At 40.5% G+C, this 20,958-nt stretch overlaps 1 protein-coding gene across 2 annotated transcripts; it reads left to right on the forward strand.

The window, feature by feature from the left end:
- The first annotated feature begins 3,870 nt into the window (after positions 1–3,870).
- On the forward strand, positions 3,871–20,462 carry SDE2 (SDE2 telomere maintenance homolog). 2 transcript variants are annotated; one of them, XM_006046073.4, is made up of 7 exons: positions 3,871–4,040; positions 9,443–9,560; positions 11,029–11,140; positions 11,470–11,639; positions 12,438–12,552; positions 16,547–17,051; positions 20,128–20,462. In XM_006046073.4, the coding sequence occupies exons 1-7, from the start codon at positions 3,921–3,923 to the stop codon at positions 20,347–20,349; spliced, it is 1,362 nt and encodes a 453-aa protein (XP_006046135.3). In that variant the 5' UTR covers positions 3,871–3,920; the 3' UTR covers positions 20,350–20,462. The 2 variants fall into 2 exon arrangements, with proteins under 2 accessions (XP_006046135.3, XP_045021677.1); XM_045165742.1 differs by lacking the exon at positions 9,443–9,560 and having other exon boundaries at positions 3,904–4,040.
- Positions 20,463–20,958: the final 496 nt, after the last annotated feature.

A 20,958-nucleotide genomic window follows, 5' to 3' on the forward strand; every position in this document is an offset into this window, starting at 1 on the left:
GGAGATCAGCCCTGGGATTTCTTTGGAAGGAATGATGCTGAAGCTGAAACTCCAGTACTTTGGCCACCTCATGTGAAGAGTTGACTCATTGGAAAAGACTCTGATGCTGGGAGGGATTGGGGGCAAGAGGAGAAGGGGACGACAGAGGATGAGATGGCTGGATGGCATCACTGACTCGATGATCGTGAGTCTGAGTGAACTCCTGGAGTTGGTGATTGACAGGGAGGCCTGGCGTGCTGCGATTCATGGGGTCGCAAAGAGTCAGACACGACTGAGAGACTGATCTGATCTGAAAGGCTTGGCTATGCAAAATTCATAAAGGATTGCAGATTTCTGTTGACTAGAGAGAAATTAAATTTCAATGTTGAAAAAAATTCCAGTGGTGAGATACTAAATTTCTAGAAGATAGGTGCTGTGTAAGTTTTGCTTTATAGTTCTATTACTGTGAACAGCATGAAAGAAATTCAGCCTTTTTAATATAACAACATTATTTGATGGTGATGTAAGAATGATGATACCAAATAAGCCTTGGGAAGCCACTGTTGGCATGATATGCAAACACGGTAATATCCAGGGCAGTCAGGTGATAGAATTTACTGATCTAAGTCCACCCTGAGTGAAGATGTTTTCTTCTTGCTGATATTACAAAGAGCTAGGCTTCTACATTCAGCACTGACTGTGAGTCCAGCTTTTTATCTCTTCGCTGCGTCTCTACCATATTCTCCTCTTCTGCCCTCTCCAGATCCTTCCCAGCATCAGAGCTAAACACAAACGTCTTCTACCTCTCAACTCCACCTCATCCTTGACGTGTCCTGTTTTCTTCTGTCCAATAAAGGAAGGAGGGTGGAGCTGTGCCTTCACTGGCAGCCAAACATCTTGGGTCCTTGTTTCAGGCTCCACCTCCCACATCAACCACCACCCAGTATGGACTACACAGCTCTCACCCAGAAGCTGTTTTTCCATCCTAGGAGCTGACCTCATTGTTTCTGGGGTTGGAGCCATCTACAAGGCGACACTTGCCAACTGGGGAGTTTATAGCAGTTTTGCGTTTGTGGCTCGGGAAGACTCGGCCTGTACCATTGTCTTTTGTCTTAAGGACAGCATTAACAACCTCCGTTCGTCTCCTCTGAGCATAAACATGGCTGAAAACACAGAAGGACGATTTGCATGTCACACGTGGATGTAGTCTGAATTCACTAGCTCAGGAGCTTTGCTGTCTTTTATGAACATTGCCAGAGTGTACAGCTTTGCTTCCTGTTCTTACAGACCAGCATGATATTCTGGCTCGGTTGAGCCTCTGTCATGGGTTGCCACACAAGCATTGTCTGGTGCTGTCATTTCCTGGTAGCGAACAATTATTCCACATTGCCTCAGAACGCTCTCACAGTGTCCTTCTCAATGTATATATCTCAAAGCAAATGTATAGCTAGAGTCAATCGTTTGGAGAAGATGGGCAGAAACAAAACCCGCGTGGCTTGTTGGAAAGAACACCAAATAGAGTTCTAAGAGCACAGCTACACACTCTTAATAGGAGAGGAACTGGCCCCCACCCACTCACCATTTAGTGTCATAACCCCCCATGTGTCTTCCTGTCTCTCTTCTCCCTACAATGAGGTTGGAAAGGTGGCAGCATTTGTTTCTGTTTTTCCACAACCAGCCTGGCACATAACACCGTCTACTGGAGGCCACCACACACTCAACCATCCAGCCAATCAGCTGTCTTTCTAGATTTTTTTTTTCCACTGATGTGCACTGTTTTCTTGGCCATAGCCCTAACTTTGGGTACCTTAATTTTCTCATTATTTAAATGTATTCAGTAATTTAATCCAAGTTGAAGCTGCATCTTCAAGAGAGAAAGTGCTCTGTTAGTGCTAACGATGGTGGCACAGTGGTAAAAAATCCACCTGCAAGTGCAAGAGATACAGGAAACGTGGGTTTAATTCCTGGGCCAGGAAGATCCCCTGGAGGAGGATTTAGCAACCCACTCCAGTATTCTTGCCTGGAAAATTCCATGGACAGAGGAGCCTGGTGGGCTAGAGTCCATGGGGTCACAAAGAGTCGGACATGACTGAGCACACACGCAGGCAGGCATGTTTCTTCAGACATGTATTGGGAATAATTAGACTGTCTACCTCAATCCCTGGGTTGGGAATATCCCCTGGAGAAGGAAATGGCAATCCACTCCAGGACTATTGCCTGGAAAACCCCATGGACAGAGGAGCCTGGTAGGCTACAGTCCATGGGGTCGCAAAGAATCCGACACGACTGAACGACTTCACTCACCTTAGTAATTCATCAAATATGCAACTAATATTTATTTAATGCCTACTTTGTGTGTGCCATGGTGCCGCATGCTAAGTGCTTATTGGGAAGATTTAACAACAGATTATATATTACTCAGGAGATTTGTCTTTGAAAAGTTAATAATATTTATTGCATATTTTAAATGACAAATGCCTTTTCAATACTTTTTTTTTAATACTTGGGATTTTTAACAATAGGAATTTAAATGCAAGAAAGGGATAAAGAAGGAACAATTTAATTTAAACTGGAGGTTTTGGAAAGGCTAGATATAATGTTAGTAAAAAACAATGTGGACTTCCCTTGTTAGAAGATAAATACTTGGTGAGACAGTTACTGACTCTGGGGTCACCATGTCACCCACTTTGCAAAACACTGGTCTCTAGCACAGTATTTTTATTATTTTGTGTAATTGTTCTTTATCTCCTGACATTCCCATGGAGGCCCTTTCTCATTTTTCTTCCTATGAAAGTGAAATAAAGACAACGGAATCTGTAACTTCAGAAGTCTTGAAATTCTGTTGTTCATACCACCCGTAAAAATGATTTCTGAATTCTTCGTTGCTTTCCCTTTAGCAGAATTTCATTTGCTAAAGATCTGAGACGCAGAGAATTCGATTCTGTGGGCTGATACAATCGTGCTTAATAGGTACAGATATCTCCTAAGAACCCTTCTATCTCGTGGCTTTTAAATTGTTCAGGATTTTATAAATACCATAACCTCAGCATATTAAAACATTAAGGGATTTCTTCAGATTCCCAGAGCCTTAAAGTTAGACTATGCAAATATGTGCGAGTGTGTTTCCACAGTGCGGAATAAAAGTTATGGCAGGGTTTTTCAGAGCAGCATCACTATAAGCGTCGCTCCTGCCACTGCCTTTCACAAGGGCCCACTTGCTGTGAAATATTTTGAAAACCGAGCTGAAGTGAAGATAACGCAGAGCGCAAACAGGCGGAAATACGAATAAACTGAGCGTGGCTGGCAGAAACCGAGGTTGGCAGTTTCCGCAAAGGAAGAGAAGGCTTGGTAAACCTGGAGGAAAAACCCGCCCAGAGCTGTTGTTTAGAAACCTCCCCACCTCCGTTTCCCTTGCCCCTAGAGTCGGGGAGCTCCCCAGAGCAGAGGAAGCAGCCCCCCAAAACCGCTTCCGCGACTGCAGCTTCCCTTCTCAGGCCCCCAGGGAGCAGCGCCTTCTCAGGCTACGATTCCCTGTGACCCAAAAATAACTACACGGATAGGAGGGAAAGGTCTGAAGCTTGAGGCACAAGGAAGTACTCAGTTACCTTCTTATCGCTTATAGCCAGAACGCTGGAAACTTAACCCCGCGCCAGCCTTTTATAGAGAGTCCCCCGAGCCCCGCCCTAGCAACTTCTCTTAGCAACGCCTCGCCCTGGTGCTCTGCCTTCTTATCGGCCTCAGCCAGGCCCTTCCTTTTCCCCTCCCCCAGTCGGCTTTGCTCGGCTGCTTCAGGTCACGTGACTATCCCCAGGGGAGGGGCGGGGCGGGCAAAAACGTGAGGGGCGGGGCGCTGGGTGAGCGAGCTTACGTCATCAAGATACGCCGGGTGGGTGGTGGTTCTTAGCGCTCCTGGGAGTGCCGAGGTTCTGCGACTGGGTGAGATGGCGGAGACGGCGGCGCTGGTGTGGCTTCGGGGCCCTGGCTTCGGGTGCAAGGCGGTGTGGTGTGGTTCGGCCCCGTGCTCCATACGAGATTTTATCCGTCGACACTGCGAAGATCAGGTGAGGTTTGTGGTTCCTGGAAAGTAGAGGACAGAGGAGGTCGGGGCAGGAATAGGTGCGGTGAGGGTGTGTCGGGGGGTCTATTCTTTGGGGTTTTCAGTTTTTGAGGTTGAGGGTTCCTCAGTTTCAAACTGATAATGAGGGCTTCCGTCGCTTTTGTTTTGTGATGGTTTTGTCTCAGAGAAGGGAGAAAAACCCTTCCGCTCACTGGCGCTATAGTCCGGCCCTCAGTCTGGACTGACAGAATACCCTATGGTATTATTCTCTTCATCCGTAAAGGAGGCATTTGGCCAAGATGATTTTTAAGGCTCACTTCTTACGTTCACTCTACGGATATGTGCATTTTTGTCCTTTGATAGCACAGCCCTGTTAGATCCAACCTAAAGAAGTATGTCATATCCAAAGGATGATTGGGAACGAAATGGATTCTTCTGGTCACTGGTCGTGGCCAAGCATTCACATAGGCCCTGTCGAGAGCATGATTCTTAGGGCCTGTCATTTAGATTATTTCATTAATCATATGATGTTCTTATTTGTCCAGGCGTATTTTTCAAAAACTTATAAAGTTACACATGTGTGGTTTACTTAATTTTGACGTAAGCAAGCTTTTACCAACTATAAGATATTACCTGTTATGTTATTTAAAGAATTAGATGCTCTCCTTGAATCTAATTTTAATTTTGACATTTGACCTCTTACTCTGTTTTTCTTTATAAGTACACCTCCTCCGTGTTTCCCTTGACTTTCTCTGGTTGTTATTTATGAGCTTAACAGATGTTAACACTGCAGTCTAAATCACATCTCTACTTAGACTGGTTCCATGAAGAAGCAATGTGTATTTGCAAATCGTGTAGTTTTTCAGTTTCCCGTTTTCCTCCTATACTTCAGTCCAGTTTAACTGCTGTCAGAACTGACAGTTTCCATCAGTTTGCCATCTGAATGGGGAAATATTTTCCAAAATAGTTGGATTTTAATATGTTTGGAAATAACTCTTATCTCATGAATACAGTTTTCAAACTCATTGACAGTTGATCCAAAGTGGGACCAGAAAAATTTAGACCTTAATTATGAGGAGTCTGGGAAAAAATTTAAAATAAGAAGAAATATGAATGAATGAATTCAGTCATATACTTAAGAAGCATGGCCATAATAAGTATGAACAAAACCACAAAACTTATAAAAGGGCATTTGATGAGATACTGGAATAAATAAAAAGAGCGCAGTTTCACAACTGTGCCTTTTAAGATAAAACTAATCTGACACATGATAAAGTTGGTGTTAGTTCTCCCTGAAGAAATGAAAAATCAGCCCAGCTGTTCATTAGGCTGGGATAACAGACATAGATAGAGCCAGCTGCAAAGTCAATAAGAAGAAACTGTTTCTCCCAAGGACATGGTGCAGTGGTGAAATGTCAAAAATGATTTCCTTGAAAGTCTACTTCTTTTTCATTGTTTTTGAAACCTTACCTTGAAAATCATAGATTATAAGAGTAAACTGCTGTTTGAAGTTGTATCAGTAAGAAGCATCCCACTCTTGCCTTGAGAATCTAAGTCTCTTTGATGTAGAGAAGTACTCTTGATTTCCGGGTGCAGAGCTTCAAATTAAGGGGTTTCTAGACACAACATTGCACATTTATCTTAACTTTGTAGTTTCCGAGGAAACAGGAGCCTGGATCTCCTTCACAGTCTAGACCTGGTATTGACCCTGATACACACAGCCCTGCTTTATTGTGAGCCTTTTAAAACATTGTTTCATTTAAATTTTACCTAAATTCCATCCTAGCCCCCAATCCTATAACTGTATGTTTTTATTTGTTGGTGAGACACCTCATGATTCCTCTGGTGTGCAGTCCCTCTCTTGTAGTGAGTCAAGAAATTTGATTTTGTTTTTCTCTAGTGCCCTTGGCTGATTGGCCCAAGACACATATAATACTTTGTGTTCGAAATGCCTTTTAAAGGTTAAAAAGTTAAATTGATTCTAAATTTTCTTTTTTTTTTCCTACTAGAAAATTGACAAGAATCTTAAGTAGAAAAATGCAATTTTGGTAATCAGTTGTCTGATTAAATAAGCAGTTCTGTTCAGAAATAAAGTATGATGTATAATCTTTGTGCCTTCATATTAAAGTTTTTGAAGTTATTTAGGATTTTAGAAATACCATACTCATTGGATATACAAAATATTAAAAGAAACTAAAGTGGCTCTTAATTTATAAACATTAAATATATAGAAGGTATATTACTTGTCTCGTTTAATTTTGCAGCTTTTTAAAGTAAACAGGATTTTATAGACAAGAATCATCCTTCATGTTAATCACATCATTGTATATGGCCTGAGTTCCCTTCCTCTCTCCTGGTACTATATTTGCCTGGGAAAATGCCAGTCAGTCTAAATCCAGCTCTCCACCTATTTTGAGTGGCATCTAGGCAGTGACCCTGGTAGGGGAACTAATCAGTCTCATGACAAATTCACATACACCAGCCTTAGTGCTGCTTGGCAATTCTACTGTAATTGCATTTGGATTAGAGAAATCCGCTGGATTGCAGGACTGCTGAGAATATTGATCCCGCTAGCCCTTGGGCAGCTGGACAGAACCTGGGGGTGCCCAGAATCTCAACCCATCCTTGGTAACTTTACTCACACTCCCCAGGGTGTCATCCAGATATTATTTGTATTTACCGTGGTATGAAAAGGATTGAGAGGCACTGCTCAGTTCATCACTCTTTCACTCTCCTGGATTACTCTCTCACATCCTCTCTCTTTAAATCTCCAAGACTTATTTCATCTCAAGGACAAACTTTGTATTCAAGCAGTAAGGACAGAATTTTCCTCTCCTCACAGCAGTGCTCTGGTAGGTACCTGCTGTATATTCAGCCTTCTTGTGTGTTACTGTGGATGAACTGTCATTATTTTACAAGTAATGTGCAGTTCTCTTCTACTTTGTAGAGTAACCCCTCCTTCTCACCTACTGAAAGACTTACTTGGCATTAGTGCTTTCTCCCCTGTATTTTCCAGTGTTTTCCCTTTTTCCTGGATCATTCCTACCAGTGTGCAAACATGAGCCCACATCCCTTCCAGCTATCGCTTTATTTTCTCTGATTTTCTTGATTAAAAAAAATATGCTTAAGCATAAAGCTCTTCTCCTTTAAAACCCACTCTAGTTCAGCTTTTCTGTTCCCATCACTTCAACAGCTCTGTGTCATGCTGGTCAGTATCTTCTGTGTGGCCGTATCCAACCATCAGTTTTCAGTTTTCATCTTGCTTGGCCTGTTGGTCTCAGTTTGCACAGTTGACCATTCCCCCCCTTAATACACTTCTCTCACTTGTGCAGAGGACACCCTCAGTTCTCTTCCATCTTGCTGGCCTCTCCTCTCCAGTCTCTCTTGCTCCTTCGTCCTCATCACCCTGAACTCTGAAGTTGGAGGAGCCCCTCCCTCATCCCAGTGGTTTCGTCCATACTCTGGGCTTTCAGTGCCATCAGTGTGCTGATAGCTTTCAAGTGTAAATCTTCAGCACAGACTTCTCCAGACTCCAGACTTGTATAGCACCTGCTCTACTCGGCATCTCCATCTGCTTGTGTAATAAACATCTCACACTAAAATATCCGAAACGAGACTTATTTTCTCTTTCAAATTTCCTTTTCTGTCTTAAAAGGTGGCAACTCTATTTTTCCATTTGTCAAACCAAATTTTTGTAATCTAGTTTCTCTGTTGAGCTCACTCCCTTCACTAGAGCGTTGGCATTTTCGTTCAGAGTGTCCTCAGAATCTCATATTTCTCTTTCACTCTGCCACTACTGCCCTGGTACACATAGAAATGTCTCACCTGGATTATCCCAATGATCTCTCTGCTTCTGTAGTCTTATCTTTACAGTTTAACAGTTTTACAGTTTAAGAGCATGACTCTGATCTCAGTTTGTTCAAAACTCTACAAATAGTTTTATTCAGAGTACCATCCAGAATCCTTACAATGGTTTTGAAGGCCTTATCACTCCCCTTTGTGTACTTCATTCCAGCCATGTTGGCTGTGTTGCTCTTACTTGAATGCTCTAAGCTCATCTCTGTTGCAGTCTTTGCATTTGCTGTTGCCTCTGGAATGCTGTTCCCCCAGACAACCATATGGCTTATTCTCTCACTTTCTTAAATTCTCTGCTTTCTCTGACTGACCATATATATTAACTAGATTACCACCTCACCTATCCACATATTTTAATCCCCTTTACCCTGCATATCACCACTTGACATAATATATAATTTGTCAATTACATAATTATATCAAACATAATATATGTTTGTTCATAATTTGTCTTCCCCCACTAGAATATAAGCATCATGAGGCAGGATTTGCATTCACTGTGGTATTCATGGTAGTATTCCAACACTTAAAAAGTACCATGCTTATAGTAGGCCGCTGAGTGAAGGAATGGGTCCCATTAAAATAGCTGTGTGATGTGCTTCAGAATGAATGTTCATAGTTTCCACTTCAGGAAGATGCCAGAAATGCCTTTTTCCTTTCTATTTGTATTTAGATCACTTTATTCTTCATGTTGCAGATTTAATTGTCAACTTTCTATATAACCTCCTATAAGTTCCATATAACTTTGGAGAATACTCCTCTGTTGTGTTATTTTATGGCATCAGAAACTTGTTTAGGGACTTCCCTGGCAGTCCAGTGGTTAAGACTCTGAGCTTCCACTGCAGAGGGTGTGGGTTTGATCTCTGGTTGAGAGCCAAGATCCTACATGCCAAGTGTTGGCGCTTAAAAAAAAAAAAAGAAACTTGTTTAGAAAACTTTACGGTATTTATATTTTCTTTACATCACTTGTTCTGACATAGAGTGGGTTTGGGGGGGTATGTGGGCTTCTTCAGAGATTGGCTGGAACTCAGGAAGACGCTGGCAGAAGAGATTAGTTACCAACTGCCAGCTGATTCTAAAACCGTTAAAGCTTATGTAAGTGTATTAAAAACCATATTTTTGTCTCCTCCTCTCCCCTCTTCTTATCCCTATCTACACTTTTCAAGATGTCACTTTTAAATTTTGGGCAACAGTGTTCAACTTGGTATTATTTTTAAAAGAGGAAATGGGACCGTCAGAGTTACTAGATCTGAGCCCTGACTCCTATTTCCTATTAGAGAATGAGAAAGAGCAGTTTTAATTTTCACCCAAGAGGCAGAAAGTTCTTTATATCATGATTAGGTAAGTATTAGGAAAAAGTTATACCTAGAATACATCATAAAAAATGACTTTTTTCTTTTAGTGGTTTTCATTTTTTTTCAATTCAGCAGATATTAACTTATCACATCTACTATCTCCTTGTAACTGAAATAATAAAAAATAAGCTAGGTCCCTTCCTGCAAAAAAACTCATCTCATAAACAGCATTGAAAGAACCCCTCACTGTCTCCAGGTTGTTCCAGTGGAATGCTTCTTTGTGAAGTGCAATGGATCACTCGTTAACACCAGTGACACAGTGCAGCATGGAGCTGTTTACAGTCTGGAACCCAGACTTCGTGGTGGAAAAGGAGGTAGGACGTGAATGTTGACGGCTTAGTAGTAACATATCTGCATTCTGTGGCCAGATGTATTAAATTAACAAACTCCTTGGTCTCTAGTGTACCAGCCTTGATTTGTCTTATGAAGTCCTTTGTTAATTTACCTAGTTTTGAATATTTTCTCTTTTATTCTTTTTGGGGAAGATACAGTATGATAAAATTCCCACCTTTTCCAGCCCAACCAGATCACTCTTTGGCACCCTAGGCTCTCAGTCTTTGGGGAGAATTAGATGAAGAGAGGTTATGGCTGTTCTGTCCAGTTTGCTGATGAGTGTTAGAACAATCAAATTTCCTTTGCTGTTCTCAGCATTTTGTTTGGTTATTCTAGTTCCATGGGAAGTCTGATGTCACTTTATGAAATACAACTGTTTACAGATTGAGGTAGATTAAGGTCCTGGTTGTAGTAACTCGTCTTAGAGAGAAAACAAACTAAAAGAGCAAAAACTGAATATGAACAGTTCTTGGTATTTCTCCTGATAGACTAACATATAATTCTTAGGCTTTCTCAAAATCTGTGGTGACTCGGTTTGGTTTTCAAAGAACTAACATCTCAGATTACAGTCATTCTGCTGTTTGAAATTCTATCAATATGAAGCTTGTTGTGTCAGCCAGTGACAGATTAAAATTGTTTTATTGCAAAATCTCATCATATAATTTGTAAAATTCTTAATTGTGGAATTTTGGGATTTCTGTCACTAGGTATAGCCCTCTAAAATATCCCAGTGGTATTGCAGAAGTATAAGAGAAAGTGTGACAAGCACGAGATTGAATCACGTTTATCAGTATTCTTACCTTTGCTACCTAGGTTATAATCTTGATGTGCATTTCCTTTAAAACCGAAAAGAAAATAGAGATCACCTTTACTCTTATGATAATCTTATAATATAATAATACTCTTTTCACAAGTTTGGCTTTTGTCCATCCTTGAATACTTAAAAAAATTTTATTTACTTATTTTAATTGGAGGCTAATTACTTGACAATATTGTGGTGGTTTTTGCCATACATTGACATGAATCAGCCACGGGTATACATGTGTCCCTCGCTCCTGAACACCCGCCCTCCCATCCCCATCCCTCTGGGTTGTCCCAGTGCACTGGCTTTGAGTGCCGTCTTTCATGCATCGAACTTGGACTGGTCATCTGTTTCATATATGCTAATATACATGTTTCAATACTATTCTATCAAATCACCCCACCCTCACCTTCTCCCACAGAGTCCAAAAGTCTGTTCTTTACATCTGTGTCTCTTTTGCTGTCTCGCATATAGGGTCATCATTAACATCTTTCTAAATTCCAGATATATGTGTTAATATACTGTATTGGTGTTTTTCTTTCTGACTTACTTCACTCTATATAACAGGCTCCAGTTTCATCCACTTCATTAGAACTGACTATCCTTGAATACTTTTTAACCTGCTTTCTCCAAATACATTTGTTTAGGTTTTGGCTCAATGCTCCGAGCACTCGGTGCTCAGATTGAAAAGACAACCAATCGAGAGGCTTGCCGCGATCTCAGTGGAAGAAGATTACGAGATGTCAATCATGAAAAAGCGTAAGATGCCCCCCTGTTTTGTTTTTTAAAGAGACATAGTTTTCTGTCATTAGTGATGGCACACGAACCACACATATCAGAAATGTGAACTTAAAATACTTACGCTCTAATTTGTTGTTACCAGACTTAACCTTTTTCATGATTGAATAATTATCTTTGGGTTTTAGTCAAGTCCATAGCAGTATGCTAGTAAGCATGGCACGCCTTTCTGAGGGACTATCACAGTGTGAATAAGAGTGCAATAATTTGTATAGGTGGGGTGTTACCTATATAAAAGTACGTGTGTATAATTTAGCCATTTAGTTACATCTCCTCTTTCCCATCTCCAGAATGGCTGAATGGGTAAAACAACAAGCCGAGCGAGAAGCTGAAAAGGAGCAAAAGCGCCTGGAACGACTGCAGCGGAAGCTTGCAGAACCCAGGCACTGCTTCTCCAGCCCCGACTACCAGCAGCAGTGCCATGAGATGGCCGAGCGCCTGGAGGATTCCGTCCTCAAAGGTGAGGAGGAGGGTTCCTTAGTGCCATCCGCAGGCATCCTGGAAGCCAGCTCTTCCACACCAAGGGCAGTTCTTGACCCTTCTTAGGTTACAGACTTATGAGAATCTGATGAAGCTATGAAATTTCTCCACTCAGTAATGAACACAGTATGCCTTACTACACAGAGGGGAAAAACCCACATATCCACACAGCATTTGACATAGTTGATCCCTGAGCTCTGGGGGCTCATGGGCCCCAGGTAAGAATGCTTTTTGTGCTTCCTGGGAATAAGCTAAGTCTTCAGGAGGTACCAGGACTCCCAAATATTTGCTTTCAGTTTTAGATCCCCTTTTAATTAAATGGTTTTTAATGGGAATGATTATTCTTAGCTTTTATGTTTTAGCATCAAAAGCATTATGCTAGGACTATTGTGCATTCAGCTGGATAAGGAGGAGTCTTTTCCATCAAAAGGGAGAAGCTGAAAAGGAGCAAAAGGGGGAAAGATAGTTGTATGCAAATACAGGGATGTATAAGGGGGTGAATTGTTAGGTTTGAGGAGTGTTAGGAATGGATCTGTAAGCTTCAAAGTTACAAATTGGACATAGTGCTTTAAAAATCTGGTTCAAGAGCCAAAATGGTTATTTTAAATCTGTAAATTTAAGATTAGTCTCATTTTAACTGGATTAAATTTTGGTATGCTAAGAAATTTAAATCTAGAGCTTTAGGTTGCAGCTCTTTTTGCAATCCAGATTATTTATAAGTTCTTTAATTAAACTTAGTCCTGATAGTAGAAACTGAGTTGTTAAAATTTGTGGCTAGGCATGCAGGCTGCCTCTAGCAAGATGGTATCGGCAGAAATCGGTGAGAGTCGGAAACGGCCAAACAAATCAAAAACAGACGGAGGAGCCAGTGTAGGGAAAAGGAAATGCTTTTGGTAAGTATGTTCATTTTCATTCCAAATAGATCTTTGAGGACTGAAGAAAAATATTTTTTTCTTTCTGTTTATCCCTCTAGAATGTCTTGTTCTGAAACTTACCTTCTATATTTCTTCCTTGTCTTATCTGGTATAAACACACTTTTAAGTAAAGTCTAATGGAAGCTCAGAAATTTTCCAGAGTGTTTCAGATCAGGTTTCAGTGATTCTCACATTATACACATTAGTAATGGTTTCTGCCGTAAGCGCCCTTAATAGAATCTAAGGGACAGTTTGTTTGCCTTCAGTGAAAAATCACACAAAAAATAGCTTTACACTTGACTTACTATTAGATGTTGAAAGAGGTTAACTTTCAAAGTTCCAGGGGGAAGCCATGGCTTTAGTTTCCAAGTTGTTCTATTTTCTCTGGTTTTTCATAGTCATCACTGAGGTCTTTGGTCACCTTTCCAGACCTCTCTTCATCATTTTGCGCTTGTGGGTGAAAAGCGCAGCGGTACTTTTTTTATCCCCTTTTACTCTTAGTTCCTCCTCCCTTCCCGGCTGGTCCTCTGGTTACCAGCTTAGTTCTCTCGGGCCAAGAGTCGGATCTTGGCTTGTTTGTTGGCTTCCCCTTTGGGGATAGAAAGGTAATTGTTAACTAAACACTATTTAACTCAGTCCAGCATAGACTTTTTTGTGTTCTTTCTGAAATGGAAATTAAATGTTCCTGAGAGAAAATGTAATGGTATTTCCTGTGGGTCTCTTTTTTTAAGCCAGTTTTATTGATATATAATTTATATACAGTAAAATTCACCCTTTTTGAACAGTTCTTCAAGTTTTGAAGTTTATAATACATGATTATGTCAGCATCACCAAATCAAGCTGTAGAATATTTTTGTCAGTCTCAGAGGTTCCCTTGTGCCCTTTTGCAGTTAATTTTCCTCCCCCCACCTCTACCCTGTCAGCCACTGATCACTAGCCTCATGTTTGTTCCTGTGGTTTCTTTTTTTCTAGAATGTCATATAGCTTTTTGTGTCTCTTTCTGTTTTTTTTTTTTAATGCTTCTAAGAGCATTTGTTATCAGATCTAAACTATTAAAGTATTAGCAAGGAGGTATGTTTCCACTGAGTTACTTAACAGTGCATTCCTATAATACAGCCAAGAGATGCACACACATCAGTCAGTTCAGTCCAGTCGCTGAGTCGTGTCCGACTCTTTGTAACCCCGTGGGCTGCAGCATACCAGGTTTCCTTGTCGATCACCAACTCCTGGAGCCTACTCAAACTCATATCCATCAAATTGGTGATGCCATCCCACCATCTCATCTTCTGTCGTCCCCTTCTCCTCCTGCCTTCAACCTTTCCCAGCGTCAGGGTCTTTTCAGATGAGTCATTTCTTCCCATCAGGTGGCTAAAGTATTAGAGTTTCAGCTTCAGCATCAGTCCTTCCAATGAATATTCAGGACTGATTTCCTTTAGGATGGACTGGTTGGAGCTCCTTGTAGTCCAAGGGACTGTCAAGAGTCTTCTCCAACACCACAGTTCAAAAGCATTAGTTCTTTGGTGCTCAGCCTTCTGCACAGTCCAACTCTCACATCCATACCTGACTACTGGAAAAACCATAGGTTTGACTAGATGGGCCTTTGTTGGCAAAGTAATGTCTCTGCTTTTAAATATGCTGTCTAGGTTGGTCATAGCTTTTCTTCCAAGGAGTAAGCGTCTTTTAATTTCATGGCTGCAGTCACCATCTGCAGTGATTTTGGAGCACAAAAAAATAAAGTCTGTCACTGTTTCCATTATTTCCCCATCTATTTGCTTTGAAGTGATGGGACCAGATGTTATGATCTTAGTTTTCTGAATGTTGAGTTTTAAGGCAATTTTTTCACTCTCCTCTTTCACTTTCATCAAGAGGCTCTTTAGTTCTTCTTTACTTTCTGCCATAAGGGTGATATCATCTGCATATCTGAGGTTATTGATATTTCTCCTGGCAATCTTGATTCCAGCTTGTGGTCCACATGTCAATGGTTATCATCAAAATATAAATATGAACACATCCACGTACATCCCTCCCTTCCTTCTGTTCTTGTGCTGCCATCCTAAATGAACAAGTCCTGGTGTATATTACTCAGAGACGGTTTAATCCATGTTCAAAATGTTTTTTGTTTTGTTTGTTTAATCAATTATAACAAAAATATTTACAGATTGGTTAATTCAGCAGCTCTACTTTTATCATACATTGTCACCTCTGGACATCTAGAAAGCCTCGATGTTGTAAAATAGTGTACCTTGTCTACAATAAACATAGTTCAGTTCAGTTCAGTTGCTCAGTCCTGTCCGACTCTGCGACCCCATGAATCGCAGCACGCCAGGCCTCCCTGTCCATCACCAACTCCCGGAGTTCACTCAGACTCACGTCCATCGAGTCAGTGATGCCATCCAGCCATCTCATCCTCTGTCGTCCCCTTCTCCTCCTGCCCCCAATCCCTCCCTGCATCAGAGTCTTTTCCAATGAGTCAGCTCTTCGCATGAGGTGGCCAAAGTACTGGAGTTTCAGCTTCAGCATCATTCCTTCCAAAGAACACCCAGGGCTGATCTCCTTCAGAATGGACCGGTTGGATCTCCTTGCAGTCCAAGGGACTCTCCAGAGTCTTCTCCAACACCACAGTTCAAAAGCATCAATTCTTTGGCACTCAGCCTTCTTCACAGTCCAACTCTCACATCCGTACATGACCACAGGAAAAACCATAGCCTTGACTAGACGGACCTTTGTTGGCAAAGTAATGTCTCTGCTTTTGAATATGCTATCTAGGTTGGTCATAACTTTTCTTCCAAGAAGTAAGTGTCTTTTAATTTCATGACTGCAGTCACCATCTGCAGTGATTTTGGAGCCCCCAAAATAAAGTCTGACACTGTTTCCACTGTTTCCCCATCTATTTCCCATGAAGTGATGGGACCAGATGCCATGATCTTCATTTTCTGAATGTTGAGTTTTAAGGCAATTTTTTCACTCTCCTCTTTCACCTTCATCAAGAGGCTTTTGAGTTCCTCTTCACTTTCTGCCATAAGGGTGGTGTCATCTGCATATCTGAGGTTATTGATATTTCTCCTGGCAATCTTGATTCCAGCTTGTGCTTCTTCCACTCCAGCATTTCTCATGATGTACTCTGCATATAAGTTAAAAAAGCAGGGTGACAATATACAGCCTTGACGCACTCCTTTTCCTATTTGGAAGCAGTCTGTTTTTCCATGTCCAGTAAACATAGGTACCTTACAAAAATGCACATACAGACCCATGGTTATAACTTAAAACTGTCTTCTAGATAATGGAGATATTAGCCAAGAGCCCTTCCTCTCACCCTGCCTCTTACTCCTGTCTTCAGCATTTCAGTGACGAAGTAGCAGATTACATTTAGTTCCAAGAGGTGGATTAACATACACAGTCCCAGAAGACACAGCCCTTCATTATTATAGGAAGGGCTGGGCCTTCTTTTTTCACTTAGCATAATGCTTTTGAGACCAATAGGTGGTGTTATATGTATAGATAGTTCATTCCTTTCTATTGCCAAGTGTTGTTGCCTGGTATGGCTGTACCACAACCTGTTTATCCATTCTTTAGTTGTTAGGCATTTGGGTAGTTTCCAGTCTGGGGCAGTTATGAGTAAAACTGGATTTTCTTTTAACTGTTCACTTTTTTATCTAATTTCCAACAGTTAAAATTCATACAATATTAGGAAAAAGGCTTTAAGCAAAATCAATTAAAGAGAGTCACATATTTTAAAGAGCGATCTTTAGGATCTTTGGAATGTTGTTCTCAGTCTCACTGAAATGTTTTTTTGCTTCTGTTTATACCTTTGGGATATCTTGTTCTGAAACTTACCTACTCTCCATCTCCATCTCAAATAGCAGGTATCCTTATTCAGAGTCTGTTTCCTGGACTAACTGCAGCTCTCTCTTTTAATTTTTTTTTGAAGTTGAAGCTGTAAATGGCATTAAATCTTTCTATTACTTTCTGATAGGATGGGCATGGAAGGACTAGGGACCGCAGAGGGGTCCAGCTCTGAGAACTCTGACGATGACAGTGAAGAAGCACCTGGTACTTCTGGAATGAGCTTTCATGTTTCTCAAAATGGCTGTGATGGTGTTGACACGGCAGCTGAAATTCCGAGTAGTTCTCAGCAGGCAAGAGTATTGAATACAGACTGTAGATCACCAGAAAAACTACAGAGCCCTTTGACTGACTCTGGGAACAGTATTTCAGAAGACTTGTGTGCTGAGCTGGGGGAGACACCTACCCAGGAGTACATGGAGAGGAAGAGGGCTGTAGAAACAGAGAACACCCGGGAGAAAAAGGAGGCAGAGGGTAGAGAGCCCTTAGAAAAGGAAGCAGCTGGAGGTGGGCAGAATACAGAGCAGGAAACAAAAGAAATGACTGATGGGGAGCGAGCTGCCAAGGGAGCACCTGGAGAAGATAGGCAAAACATTGCCGTTGCCAAGCTGGAGGCCAGCCAGTTAGGAAACACGGTAAGTAAATTTTAGGAGTCGATGTCTAAAGCCAAGTCAGTTTTTTTCCTTTAAGCCTTTTATTTTGTATTGGGGTATACTCGATTAACAGTTTTTGATAAATTCAGGAAGCAACAAAGGGACTCAACCATACATATACATGTATGCATTTCCCCCCCAACCCCCCTGATATCCAGGCTGCCACATAACACTGAGCAGAGTTCCATGTTAAAGCCAAGTCAATTTAATCTCTGCAGTAGGTCATTAAAATGAAAACATGTGCTTTTCCCCATCAGCTGCTTAGTGGAAGGGCTTGTTTAATAATCAGAAGTAGATGATAGTGAAGCTTGTCGTGTCTCCCCCCGACCCTATCCCCCAAAAGAAAAATCCCTGGATTTTTTTGTTTTTAATCTGTGGAATTGGTATTATTTTGCCACTAGGTGGTGTCCTTGGTTCTATATTTCATCAATTCTAGGATGCACATTTTTCACATTTTAGTGTCTCTGAGTTTGGATATATATCACATTACAGTTTGCTTGGTATGATCTATTCTTTCTTAATAATACAGGCAGTAGTAAGGCATATTATGATAGATGTCACTTTTAGATTTGATGAAATGTACCCATTTTCCTATCACTACATTTCTTGTTAGTTTTTCTTTCTCAGGTGAGTTACTGTTTGAACACAGTTGTCAGTTGGATGTGAACACCTTTCCTGCAGAAGAGGAGCAGTTCCTTTTAAATTTATCATTAAATCTTAAGCCCTACACTCAGCTTTTTAAAAACTCATTTTCATTATGCATGCTTTCCCTTAAATAGTTATTTGCTATCGTCAATGGACTGACTTCAGCAAAAATCTTTAACGTTTATTTTTCAGTCTAATGATTTCTTTTTTAGGACAGATGAAACCTGACTTGGCTTCCTTTGATAAACACAAAGCTTACCATTATTTATTTAAAGCATCTTCCCTACTCCCAGGAAATAAGCAGAAATGCATATATTGCTCTTTCTAGGGGAGATAGTGAAATTTTTTGAGCTAAGGGCTTTAAATTGACCCTCACACCATCTCTGGAGTTATAACAATATTCAGCTTTTACGTAACTCATATATGCTAGGAGTTTATCCTGAGCAAAGTCTTAGAAAAATGAAAAAGGAAAATAGAATAAAACCTGATTTGACTTTTAATCTTTGAGCTTTTAACTGTGGAAATTTTGTTCTTGATGTAGTTGTAGCTGTTGTATTCATAATAACTCTGTGCAGCCATGTGTGATTCTCCAGAGACACATGGTGGGTTAGGATTTGGCCATATATAAAGAAGTCAAGATGCACTCTAGAAATCTAACAAAATAACGTTAAAAAAACAGATCAACTAGAAAGATAATCTATCTGTAGACTTGTTCAATATTTTTTTATTTTATTATTATTTTTTTTAATTTTATTTTTTAACTTTACAATATTGTATTGGTTTTGCCATATATCAGCATGAATCTGCCACAGGTATACACGTGTTCCCCATCCCGAACCCTCCTCTCTCCTCCCTGTCCCAATATTTTTTTAAAAACAACTTAACTTTGAGAGAATTATTATCCTTTGAATATGCCGACAAAGGTCTGTCTAGTCAAAGCTGTGGTTTTTCCAGTAGTCATGTATGGATGTGAGAGTTGGACCATAAAGAAAGCTGAGCACCGAAGAACTGATGCTTTTGAACTGTGGTGTTGGAGAAGGCTCTTGAGAATTCCTTGGACTGCAAGGAGATCCAACCAGTCAATCCTAAAGGAAATCAGTCCTGAATATTCACTGGAAGGACTGATGCTGAAGCTGAAGCTCCAATACTTTGGCCACCTGATGGGAAGAACTGACTCATTTGAAAAGACCCTGATGCTGGGAAAGATTGAAGGCGGGAGAAGGGGACGACAGAGGATGAGATGGTTGGATGGCATCACCGATTTGATGGATATGAGTTTGAGCAAGCTCCGGGAGTTGGTGATGGACAGGGAAGCCTGGCATGCTGCAGTCCATTGGGTTGCAAAGAGTCAGACACGACTGAGTGGCTGAACTGAACTGAATATGTTTTTTAAAAAACTAAAAAAACAAACAAACTCCTAGGTGAGGGACTTCCCTGGTGGTCCAGTGGTTAAGAATCCCCCTTCCAATGCAGGGGACGTGGGTTCAGTCCCTGGTTGGGGAACTAAGAACCCACATGCCTGGGGGCAACTAAGCCCTTGGCACCACAACTGGAGAAAGCTGATGGGCTGCAACAAAGACCCAGTGCAGCAAAACAAAAACAAAACCAAAAAAACCCTAGATGAACACTCGCATTCTTGGCAGAGCATCCGTCATTAGAAGTATTTAATTTTGTGTAAGTCTATAAAGTTACTTGGTTGATAGAACATTTACAGGTCTTTTGAACAGCATTTAAATTTGTCAAGTGAGAACTTTGACAATCATGATTATTTGATTAGAATAGAAAGCTTAAGATTATGGGGTTAGGGAACTTCCCCTGGTGGTTCAGTGGCTAAGACTCCACGCTCCCAGGGCAGGGGCCTGGATTCCATCCCTGGTCAGGGAACTAGATCCCTCACGCCACAATGATGAAGGTCCCATGTGTGACAACCAAGACTTGATACAGCCAAATAAATATTTTTTAAAAAGATGATGGGGTTAATATCAGTAGAGTCATAGGCATAGGATTCTCATTAAAATGAACCTTTATAGTATGCTGCTTTTTCCTCCAGTCATAGTGCAAAGGGTAGGCGAGGTAGGTGAAGTATGTTTTGCTGTTTGAATTTTTACTAGATAAGTCAAAAAAGAAAAGTTATGTTCATACATATTAAGATTTATCTGTTTAGGAATCTTACCACTTATGTTGTTATTCTGAATACCTGTTTCTAAGTATATAGATTAAAAATTAATGTTTACTTGAATTGAGAACATGTATAGAATAACATGATTATTAGGATTCAGTAGTAAGATATGGCATATTAAATAAAAATTTCTTGAAAAATAGGATGTCAGTGACAGTTGAAGAAAGTTTTAATTAGAGACAAAAGAATGGATGACTTACTTAAAATTTCTGTCTTTTTTTTTCTTTTTCTCAGGATATCAGTCAGGAAACTTTCGATTTACTGGCAATCAGTTCTGTTGCAGAAATGGAGTTGCTGGGCTTGGAGAAGCTCAAGTGTGAACTCATGGCCCGGGGACTGAAGTGTGGGGGCACTCTCCAGGAGCGGGCAGCGAGGCTCTTCTCTGTCAGAGGACTGGCAAAGGAGCAGATAGATCCAGCTTTATTTGCCAAGCCTTCAAAAGGGAAGAAGAAGTGAATTTCATCAGAGCTGATTTTCTGTTTCTTTATAGTCTAGTGCTTATAACCTGTATAATGTTGACTCTTGAACGTTATTCCTTTTGCTATTAAAGGTGACTTTTTAATAATACAGTTCTAACTATCCTCTTTTTCATTATTAGATTTATGGAATTAATTTGTGAAACCATCTGAGCCTGAAGATTTTTTTTGTGGGAAGCTTTTTTATAGCTCATTTCTTTAATAAATATAGGGCTATTCAGAGTTTGGGTTTCATTTTGTGTCTTTTAGATAAGTTGTACTTTAAAAGATTTGTGGACATAAGATTATTCATAATATAGTCTTTTCTATCCTGTAATATCTGTAGGAGCTGTAGTGGTAATTTCTTTTTAATTCTCATACTGGTAATTTCTGTTTTTCTTGATCAGTCTAGGTAGAAGTTTATTGTTTGTTGATCTGTTCTCAAAGAACCACCTTTTGGCTTTGTTGCTTTTTCTTAATTGTTTTTAATTTCACTGATTTCTACTCTTTATCCTTTCTTCTAGTTTGCTTGGGTTTACTTTTCTCTTTTTTGTTTTTCTTCTTAAGGTATGTGCCCAGTCACTGATTAGACTTTGTCTAGTATAAATAT

This window comes from Bubalus bubalis, chromosome 5 (genome assembly GCF_019923935.1).
Source record: "Bubalus bubalis isolate 160015118507 breed Murrah chromosome 5, NDDB_SH_1, whole genome shotgun sequence".
Classification (NCBI taxonomy): domain Eukaryota; kingdom Metazoa; phylum Chordata; class Mammalia; order Artiodactyla; family Bovidae; genus Bubalus; species Bubalus bubalis.